The sequence below is a fragment of the Epinephelus moara genome, chromosome 12 (genome assembly GCF_006386435.1).
Source record: "Epinephelus moara isolate mb chromosome 12, YSFRI_EMoa_1.0, whole genome shotgun sequence".
NCBI lineage: Eukaryota > Metazoa > Chordata > Actinopteri > Perciformes > Serranidae > Epinephelus > Epinephelus moara.
This window is the reverse complement of record NC_065517.1, coordinates 21378617-21389982: the sequence shown is the minus strand read 5'-3', so window position 1 is coordinate 21389982 and position 11366 is coordinate 21378617. Positions and strand designations below refer to the sequence as shown.

Below are 11366 nucleotides of genomic sequence, written 5' to 3'. Positions count from 1 at the left end.
CCATTGCCCCGAAAAAGGCGCATTCTGTATGAACAAAAGTGGGAAGGCAGCATTTTGCCGCACTCCCCGATTTTGTCTTTATACTGCCAATGCTGAAAAAAGACTGATTGGGCTTTCCTGCAAATTTGCAAATACTGACTGTAGAGAAAGTTTATCATGAAACCGGTAACTGTTTCATTCCTAGGTTTCACACACATTGCACACTTTCACTCTCACATCTGTACAGAAAGTATGTAGCTGGAGCCAGTTAGTTTAGCTTACCATAAAGACTGGAAAGAGGGGAAATTGCTAGCTTGGCTCTATCCAAAGGTGACAAAATCCACATACCAGAGAGTTTTACCATCTGATCAAAAAGTGTAAAAAAAACCTGACAAGTTGTTTTATGAGGGTTTGATTCTTTAACGCCTAATATATACCGTAAGTCCTTGGCATGATGACTCGACCTCGCCACTGTAATATAAGCTCAGGAATTACGGCACTTTGAAGGCCGACTATAACAACAGATACGTGGTGTGAGAAAGCAAAGCTTCACTGAGGCAATGGGGGAAAAGATTATCTCAGTTATTTACACAAATAGTTGCAACTATCTCTTTTTTATCTTTAAGACTTTATGAGTTCAATGACAGAAAATAATTTCCCACTCACTCAGAACTGGGTTAAAAGTGGGTGACACCATAACTCACTATTGAAACTTTTGTGCTTTTTTTCTTGTCCCATAATTTAATTAAACATTTGTATATACATCACTTAATTATTTGGAAACAGCAGAGATGACCTTGTCTTTTGAATCTCACTATGCATGAGGATGATATGCTTACTGATTATCTTTGTATTGTCATCATGACAACACAGCTGGGAAAATGTCCTTTTTTACGTAACAGCAATGCCTCAGTGTTGTAAAGCTTGACTATCTCTTATCTCTCTTCTGATTAGAGAGATGATGGATGGCCACAAGGAAGGGCAAAGAAGTTAAGAAAACAACTAACCATGTTTTTTTTAACGTTAATCCTGCCTCTATTCCTGCCAGCATTAGCACTGTATACAGCTGTACACAAAGTCACAAACTGTACATATTTAAAGGACTCAAAGTTTGCTCTGTACTGAAAAAAGTAGAGTCATGATCTCTCTATCGTGCCCTGGTTGCTCCCTGCAGATATTTAATGCTGCAGAACTATGAACATTGTGTCTGACCGAAGAGTCGACTTTAATCATGATTACCATAATCCAGATATGAGGTCGCTCTACCTTTACAGTCTGTTATCTTTCCTCAAGGACATTTACTCTGCATGAGCCTACGGCTGAAGCATGGCTTTTTATCTCCCCCATCTACGCTAATCTTTGAACAGGCTTAGACGGGCTGAACAGTTTGCCCTGTAGTTACACATCTGCAAATTAAAAAAAACACTGTGACAGTCATCCTCATTATCTGTGCAAACAATAAAAATTAAGTGGCCTTACTTGACGTGTCATCTTCCTTCTTTGTCTGGAGAAAAGGTCAAACTATCAATGTTTCACCACGGACAAGGCTTTTTTTTAAAGTCTGAGAAGAAAAAATGTGTTTAAGGTCAGCACCTGCAGCTGGAAGAAAGGTTAATCAAGTGAGGCGGAGACACATGAGAAAGAAATTAAAGTAAAATTCTTCACTTTATTCATTCACCTAAACTTAAGACCAACAGCTACAAATCAGATTTCTTACAACTTTAAAAATGGTCCTTCATACAAGAAAGCTCAAGCTTTCCTCTTACGTGTAGTGCTATTTATCAATCTTGATTGTTTTGGTGCGAGTTGCTGAGTGTTGGAGATATCGGCTGTAGAGATGTCTGCCTGTCGTGCTCAAAGCACCAAAAAACTACATTTGAAAAACTCAACAGTAAAGTCTCTTTCCAGAAGTCATGACCTGGTTACTCAAGATAATCCACAGACCTTGTTGTGAGCAGTTTCATGTAGGTACTATTTTCTGTCAACCGAACTACACCCACCAACTGTATCGACGTGCAAAAGGATCTGCTGCTAGCTCACCTGGCACCACTGAGCTAGCTAATGTTACAGCTCAGTCAAAAAGGCATCACTGATGTTTACATGTCACAAGCACAAGCCTCTAGTCCACAAGTAGATGCACGCGTCCTTCTGCACGGTGATTTGGTTGACAGGTGTAGTTCCCAACAACGTGTTCAAAAACACGTGGTTGGGTTTAGGCAACAAAAACACGTGGTTGGGTTTGGGTAACAAAAACAGGTGATTGGGTTTAGGCAACAAAAACACGTGGTTGGGTTTGGGCAACAAAAAGACGTGGTTGGGTTTAGGCAACAAAAACACGTGGTTGGGTTTAGGCAATAAAAACACATTGGGTTTAGGCAACAAAAACACATGGTTGGGTTTAGGCAACAAAGACACGTGGTTTAAGCAACAAAAACACCTCGTTGGGTTTAGGCAACAAAAACTCGTGGTTGGGTTTAGGCAACAAAGACACGTGGTTTAGGCAACAAAAACACGTGGTTGGGTTTTGGCAACAAAAACACATGGTTGGGTTTGGCTAACAAAAACACGTGGTTTTGGTAACAAAAACACGTGGTTGGGTTTTGGCAACAAAAACACGTGGTTTAGGCAACAAAAACACGTGGTTGGGTTTGGGTAACAAAAACAGGTGATTGGGTTTAGGCAACAAAAACACGTGGTTGGGTTTGGGCAACAAAAACACATGGTTGGGTTTTGGCAACAAAAACACGTGGTTGGGTTTGGCTAACAAAAACATGTGGTTAGGTTTAGGTAACAAAAACACGTGGTTAGGTTTAGGTAACAAAAACATGTGGTAAGGTTTAGGTAACAAAAACACGTGGTTGGGTTTAGGCAACAAAAACACGTGGTTGGGTTTAGGCAACAAAAACGTGGTTTAGGCAACAAAAACACATGGTTGGGTTTTGGCAACAAAAACACGTGGTTGGGTTTAGGCAACAAAAACATGTGGTTTAGGCAACAAAAACACGCGGTTGGATTTTGGCAACAAAAACACGTGGTTGGGTTTAGGCAACAAAAACACGTGGTTGGGTTTGGCTAACAAAAACATGTGGTTGGGTTTAGGCAACAAAAACGTGGTTTTGGTAACAAAAACACGTGGTTGGGTTTGGCTAACAAAAACACGTGGTTGGGTTTTGGCAACAAAAACACGTGGTTGGGTTTGGCTAAGAAAAACACGTGGTTGGGTTTTGGCAACAAAAACACGTGGTTTTGGTAACAAAAACACGTGGTTGGGTTTTGGCAACAAAAACACGTGGTTGGGTTTGGCTAACAAAAACATGTGGTTAGGTTAAGGTAACAGAAACACGTGGTAAGGTTTAGGTAACAAAAACACGTGGTAAGGTTTAGGCAACAAAAACACGTGGTTGGGTTTGGCTAACAAAAACGTGGTTGGGTTTAGGCAACAAAAACATGTGGTTTTGGTAACAAAAACACGTGGTTGGGTTTTGGTAACAAAAACACGTGGTTGGGTTTTGGCAACAGTTTTGGTAACAAAAACACGTGGTTGGGTTTTGGCAACAAAAACACATGGTTAGGTTTAGGCAACAAGAACACGTGGTCAGGTTTAGGAAAAAAGAACAGGGTTTGGCTTTATAATCTTTCGGGACGCAAACATCGCTCTCTTGGGTGAAGGTCAGTGTTTGTCTGACCCATCCACCAACCCTCCTGCCTGCCCCAGTCGAACTTTCACCGCCTTAACTTTTGTCCTTGCCCTGATGCAATGGGCACAATTAAACTATAACGGCAACCAGCTGCGCATCATGCAGACGTTAAAGGACGCCTTTTTTCATTGGTTTTTGATGCCGCAAGTCACTGCCCAAGCACAGGATTTGAACGACTTCAGAATGAGACTGGGCTCAATTTTCTATCTATGCCCTCAAAAAGTCAAACCCATCTCCATCATTGTTTTCTGTTTTTGTAAAATAGTATCAATCCCTAGCAAATTCTAGGCTTATTCTGCATAAAGCATAAAAATTATAAAATCATATAACTATAAAAAACTATTTGATTAAACTAATAATTTCCCATTTTTTCTTGTAGTTTTTGTCATATACAGAAATCTAAAGATGATTGCTGGGTATGTTGATGTTGTCCAATATAAAGTCTCTGTTTAATCATGTAATGAGATGATACGATTTACGGCAGCTCGCTTAGGTGCAAAATCTATCAAGATTGACAAGCTGGGGACATCTGCAAGCACGTATAACATAAAAGCAGCAGTGTGTAACTAGGGTGCAGTAGGGCCCATTATAGGAGTGTGCACTGGGGCCCATCGTCACTACCTTACGCCACTGTATTGGAGAGTAGGGAAACATCTCTATGGCTGATATCTCCAGCATTTGCCAACTCACACCAAAATAATATATGTTTAAGTGTTAAAGAGCACTACAGGTAAGAGGAAGAATATGTACTTTTAGATTTGTGGTTGAACGGTCCCTTAAAGTCGGTGCAGATCCTCGACAACTTCAGCACAAAAACAGAGGCGTGTATATGGCTTCTGAGACATGATTTTAAGTGACTGTACAAAGATTAACTGATATCTTTTAAGTCAGTCTTTCAGTTTATCAAAGTGAAGTATCAAAGGGAGGAACAGAAGAAACAATAAGAGAAGGTGTAGGGAGACAGGGCTGCTTTCATATCCCACCGACTGGAGCGAAAGTCCCCCAGATGGATGTTACTTATTGCTGCTCGGCATAGACAAACACGATGGGAGAGAATTGTCTTTGACTCACTGTCATGTAACCTAAGGTGGGAGGCGCTGAGGTCTTTGAACAATCTGGTGAAGATGTGAAATGTCATGGGAGGATAAAGTGCACTAAAGGCATATAGTATGAGGGCAAAAAGCTCACTGAGCTGGTAAAGGTTGAACAGAACATGCGTGTGAGGTTACTATCAGGCCTGTTGGATTTAAATGGCACTTATCTTTTTATTTGAATGTAAGGCATGTATCAGCAGGTAGAGCACACTGTCTTGATTTTCTTAATCTAAGCTGTAAAGTTTATCTGTTCCTTGATAGCAGGATTTTTTTTGTACATGATGATAAGTACTTGGCCGTGTGTTGATGTCTGAGTAGTCTTGATTGGTGCTAAATTGGTCCATAATATTTAATGACTATGTGCGCTCTCTCCTGTTTTCCATCTCCTGTTCCCAACAGACTCAGGAGAGGTCGCCATTGCTGTAATGTATTCACCTTTCTGCAACATTAAATGAATTAAATACAAATGAATATTCAACATCTGACAAACCAGAGACTGATCTTGAAGGATAAGGCTAAAATGTCTTCAAAAACTAGAAGAAGATATACTTCATTGCTTTTATGGGAGTCCTGGATGGATTTATATTAACTGTTGGAGCCACAATAACATTCTTTATATTTGTTTTGGTTCGTGATTAACTAATGGTGATTACATGTAAATAGATGCAGGTTCGTTGGTTGTACACAGGGTGGCTCACTAGAACAGGAAAACCACAGGTAATATAGGTAAGGTGCAGGTGATGAGCAGCAGGTGTGTGTAAGCAAACAGTTTTAAGACCGTGTTAAGTGTGGGAGCATGAAGAGTTTGTAGCCTCTTGAAACTAAAATTGATGAATGGAAACTGACCTTTGATCTACCTTTCAGCTGTTGAATGGACACTAACCTGTGATGGAGTCAGAAACTGTTAAGTGGAAACTTACCTGAGATGAAGTATGGACATACAATGTTTTACCTGTGTGTATGTGAGCACGTGTGAAAATAAATGGGTCACCACACTCAAAGAAACCTGACGAATTGGACATTGGTTTATTGTTGTTGCCCAGGTGTCCAGGCAAGTTCTCCCTGTTCGCCCCTAAGATACATTAGATGGAATGTTTTTTATTGAAGGACTCTACTAAAATAAAAACTAAAATTAGGGTGATTTTAAATGAATTTAACAATAAAGATGCATGTATGATAAGAGGCATCCAACCTGGGAATTAGCAATGCAGCATTAGTAGGTTAATCCAAGATAAACAATGGTTTTAAAAAGATTAAATGATAAATGCTGGCTGTGCTCTGCTGCCCTCCTGTGGTCATAGTTTAGAGCTACATTAAGCCACCAGGGATACACGGGAACGACTGGGAGGACTCCGCATTCAAAATAAAAGCATAGACTTTGTATTTGAGGGAAAAAAAGTGGTTACAAGCGTGGCGTTGTGGACTCTGGTATTCAGCACAGACTACTAAAAGTTTAGGGTGATTATTGTGATCGTTAGTATTACGTTTTTACAATTTATAACACCCGTGACTGCATAAATGTCCTCAGTGAGGATTTACTTTGAAAGTTCTGACCGGAAATTGTCGTTCCCAAAGTAGCTAGCTTGATTGCTCACTGGTTGTATCAACTGCTCCGCTGAGGCGAATTTGACAACAATAACAGAGGAAACGGGGACCGAATAAATCACCCGAGAATAAAGACACACCGGTGAATTAAGTCACTTCGACGACAAAATTTTCCTCGCAACTGCCATTTTGCTAGCTAACGTTACGAGGTGAGAAATTTGGTTTCGACTAAAGCGTTTTCGGCCTATTAACGGTAACGGTTAACGTTAGCTAACGTTAGTTACTATCTTGGTGCTTTGACATATTTTCCTCTGACAGACCTTTGCGTTGATATTTTTATTTTTTCCACATATCTTTGAGCTTTTCTTTGTTAACAACAGGAAGCTAATATATATTAAAACGTTTCTTTCTTTCTTGACTTTTGCTTAACCTTATTATTGACATACCAGGCCAAATGATGCCTTCACGTGAGTCCAGCATTTCAGGGTGAAAACCGTAAATACAGTATCTTTTTTCACAATGGGTCACCACAAAATGAATGTTTGTCGGTCATTTTGTGTCGCAGAGACAACATTAAAAGGGACAACTGATATGCGACATACAGCAAACAGTTGACGTTACTGGTTGTAAATTACTGACTATTTAGTGAATTAATACATGCAGATAAAATAGCCCCCTCAATAATTATTTTTGGGTTACACTGAATGCAACACTATTATAATGCTTTGATTGTATATTCTTTAGTAAGGTTGGCACTGCCTCTGCCATTTCTTTCATCAGGGCTCACCCTTATGTGTTGCACTTTTTAAAAATTTGGTGTCACAGACAAAAAACTGGGCAATTAGGATAAAATCCCCTGTCACGGTACCCTATGTAATTTTATGTCACAACATTAATATTTATTGAGATGCAGTAAACGCTGGGAAAACCAGTTGAGACTTTGTCGATGGAAAACTTATCAGATTGAAATGTCTTCTGCAATTCCAGCTAATAAAATACCTGACAAATGAAGGTATTTGATCACACTGATGCAAAACAGGACAGATAGTTGAATTGCAACATGGTCTAAAATGGCCTCATACAAGATATATTAATGGAGAGCTACGACTTTAAGCTCTACATAAGCTCTCTCATTCTTAAACAGTTTTATTGTACAAGTTATTACAGTTTTCTTTGTAACTTTGTAACTTTTGGATAAATCATTATATTGATCACCAGTGAAAAGGAAATACAATTTTTCCCTTTTGTATTTACTTGGCTAGTTTACAAGCCTGCTTTGTTTACATGTTTTTGTGCTTACCTTCTGGTGGTAGACAAAATGGGGCGTATCTTCTTGGATCACATTGGAGGGACTCGCCTGTTCTCTTGTGCCAACTGTGACACAATCCTGACCAACCGAGCTGAGCTCATCTCCACACGCTTCACTGGAGCCACAGGCCGAGCTTTCCTCTTCAACAAGGTACCTGCGCATCACCTCCTTCGACTGGGTCATGGGATAAGAGAAGTGTTGCTTACTTTAACATCACCCAGTCTCAGCTAGTCATTCCCACTGTAGGTTAAGAGATGTGTAAAGATTTCCACTGATTCTGAATTAAATATATTTGGGTGTGGCAGATGGTCAGAGAAAATAGCTATTTAAAGACACCAGCTTGGTTCTTGAGAATTTTTCTTTCCACACTTTTTTGACATTTTATAGAATAAACAAATTAAGAAATCAAAGTATTGCAGTTGCCGCCCTAACCTTCATCAAAATTAATTCATTTTGCAGCTACATCTGGTCCACACCTATCAGACTTTTAAATGTTTTGACTTTGCTGAAATTTTCTTGGAAAACCTACAAAAAAAATCTGATGAAAAGCAAAAAACTGTTACAGTGACTGATATGTGACTGCTGCCCTCCAGGTTGTGAATCTGCAGCACAGCGAGGTGCAAGACAGAGTGATGCTGACAGGAAGACACATGGTGCGGGACGTCAGCTGCAAGAACTGCAACAGCAAGCTGGGCTGGATGTACGAGTTCGCAACTGAGGAAAGCCAACGCTACAAGGAGGGCCGCGTCATCCTGGAGAGGGCGCTGGTGAGGGAGAGCGAAGGCTTCGATCATGTTTCCTCTGACACCTCCTGAGTTCACTTCCGTTGCAGTTACAATGCTCAATCCGTGCATACTACAGCTTTTCCTCCTGCAGCAGTACATGGACTTGCATGGACCATGTGCCATTTGTGAGTAGAGCTACACCAAAATAATATCACAGGCTGCAGCCTTTATGGGAAGTTTAAACAAGAAGTGGTGGACATTCTCCCCATAACGTAAAACATCTAAGAATTTCCTCTCTGACGGGTAATACCATCGCTTCTCTACCCATTTAAAACCACCTGCAGTTTCAGTGTGTTCCCAGCAGGCTGTGATGTTGGAAAATATGTCTGTGGTGGGGTTTTGGCTGCTGTCAGAGGGAGATGATTCGCTTCTGCTCTCGTGCAAGAAGCTCAGACAGATAAGACAGATTGTTACGTAGAGGTCTGAATAGCCATGAAAGGCACTGGTGAATTCTTAACAGAAGATGTAGTCACTAGGCTTTATGCTGTAATACATTCCTTTCCTCACGTGTTTAATGTGATACCATTCTTTATACTTATTTGAAATAAATAAGTACTTTTCTTTAACATTAGCTGTATCAGAGTATTCCCTGAGAACACCCATCATCATCTTGATCATATTGTTGTTATCCAGGTCTCAGTTTGACCTATAAACAGTTTAGACATCCCAATTTTATTTTATGTCATGATAAATGATGACAAAGTCGATCAGAATCTGTTTTACAGTGATGGAAACTGCATGTCAATACACTCTTGCTGCAAACCTGAGTCCATGTGCTGTTCACTTTAACAGTTTCACAGTGATTCCTGCTCAATTATTCTAATATTTAAATTGACTGATGGCAAATCATTAAATACTTAAATGACATATAGAACATGTTTATTTCTTGTTGTTTTTTTGTCAAAAAGAAATAAATTCAAACATTTATTCACTGCATCTGTGTTGTCTTACATGTCTGTGCATATCAGATTTGAATATTTTGTTTTGCCCGCACCATGACAAAATAGTATTTTTGGGAGTTTATGACTTTATGTGACCTATTAATTGATTTGCCAATGCATGTGAATGGAATTTGACAATTGCTATTCAGTACCTCTATCATAAAGGTCCCGTTAACTACACAAAAATAATGTTTTACGCACTTGTGCAAATGTTTTAAGACTGAACATTTGGCTGTTTTTGTCACGAAAATGGTTGGACACAGAATAAGCATGTGAATATCTGACAAAAATGACAACCATCATTAAAATCCTTGAAGTGTTTACACTTACATGCTGAACAGAAATGAAACTGGGGTCCGTTTCACAGAGCAGGTTTAGTGAAAACTCAGAGTCTGTTAACCCTGAAATGAGGGAAACTCTGAGTTTTCCGTTTCAAAAAGGGAGGTAACTCAAACCAGAGAAAGAGGGGTAACTCTAGCCTGTTTCAGAGAGAGAGGTAACTTAAGCCCTCGGTCAGTTACCATAGTAACAGACTCTATGAACCTAACCTGGTCGGGACCAGGTTTTTCTCGATGAACCTGTTTCTCTCTGTCTCCGCCCTCTTTCAGAGCCACACACTCCATTTGATTTTCTCATTCATTCAGTCAGCAGGCGAGTTTTGGCGTAGCCTAGTTCTGCCGTCTGTCATTTAAAAAAAATCAGAGTCAGTATATTAGAAGTCTATTAGGCACAGTAGGTGGCGACTTTTTTTCACTAACATGGCATGTCCTTTTGATAACGATCCCGTGGATGAAGGTGCAGAATTACTGCGCAGAGAATTAAATATTCGTCGGGAGATGGTTATCAGACCGCGCATAGATGTTCTAGCATTTCCACACAATTATCTTTTTGAGCTGTACCGTTTCACGTCACAGTCCATCATCTACATACACAACCTAATCCGTCCTTACATTTGCAACATTACCAATCGTAGTCATGCTCTCACATCCCAGCAGATATTGTGTGTTGCGCTGCGTTTCTTTGCAAATGGAAGTTTTTTGTACAATGTCGGAGATGCTGAGCACTTGAGTAAGGCAACTGTATGCAGGGCGGTCAGAAAAGTGTGCTCGTTTTACGGGCATCTGCCTTCTTTCTGTTGGCTGAGTAGAAGTCTGTGTTAGTTTAAATAGGCTTAATTATTTAACAGAACATGATATAGATGAGAAGACATTTATGTGTGTGAAAACAGCATTATGTTGGGGATAAAACAACTGCACAGTCAAACAGCCACTTAATATTTACTTTACAATGTAAAACATGATCAAAATGAGGTACCCCCATGAGATTATGCCGAGGTCTTACCTGTTTGAACAATGTTTTTATATTTCATCTTAAACTGCTGCCAAGTGCGCTTCTCCCCCGCGGGATTGCAGCTAAATGAAATAAATGAATAGGCTACCATTCAAGCAGTTTTCCCCTGTAATATTATTGTGATTGCAAAGGACTACATTTAAACTTATGCATTCTCCCACGCCGTCGCCCTCTCTTTTGCAGCTGCAGCGGTGTTGCACTTCTTTTTGAAAACGTGTTCAAACTCGCAGTATGAGCGCATTAAGATTTCTTATTCTAGTGGGGTGAAAAACGCTGCCCTCCCCATCCCCGTTGCCATGGTGACTCGTCGAATCGGGGCTCCATTGATGCTGGCTTTTTATAGTTGTGGTGCACGCGCTTAACTCCAGGTGAAACTACTCCGAGTTGATTAAACTGATTCAAATCAGCTGTTCTGGAACCGGAAAGTCAGAGTTTCCTATCTCAGAGTAGATCAACTCAGAGTTCAGGATTAGACTCAGAGTTTGTTGAACCTGCTTTGTGAAACGGACCCCTGGACTGTCAAGTAAACACCTGTGCAACACATTGACACATACAAGTATTACCTTCCATAACATTTTTGTTTTTTGTTTTTTGCATTTAACACCATCTAAATTGGGAATTCCGGTAGGTTACTCACATGGACTAGAAAAGTTCAATCAATATTG

At 40.0% G+C, this 11366-nt stretch overlaps 1 protein-coding gene across 1 annotated transcript; it reads left to right on the top strand.

Annotated features, from left to right (window-relative positions):
* The first annotated feature begins 6342 nt into the window (after positions 1–6342).
* LOC126398700 (protein yippee-like 5) lies at positions 6343–9346 on the top strand. The gene is made up of 3 exons (XM_050058251.1): positions 6343–6525; positions 7630–7775; positions 8219–9346. Exons 2-3 carry the CDS (start codon positions 7635–7637, stop codon positions 8438–8440), a joined length of 363 nt encoding a protein of 120 aa, XP_049914208.1. The 5' UTR covers positions 6343–6525; positions 7630–7634; the 3' UTR covers positions 8441–9346.
* The last annotated feature ends 2020 nt before the right edge of the window (positions 9347–11366 follow it).

What these genes read in the sequence shown, in the direction of transcription:
- LOC126398700 (XM_050058251.1), top strand. Translation starts at nt 7,635, where the DNA reads ATGGGGCGTATCTTCTTGGATCACATTGGAGGGACTCGCCTGTTCTCT. An exon ending in GAGCTTTCCTCTTCAACAAG is followed by an intron (nt 7,776 to 8,218) that starts GTACCTGCGCAT and finishes GCTGCCCTCCAG; the next exon opens with GTTGTGAATCTGCAGCACAG.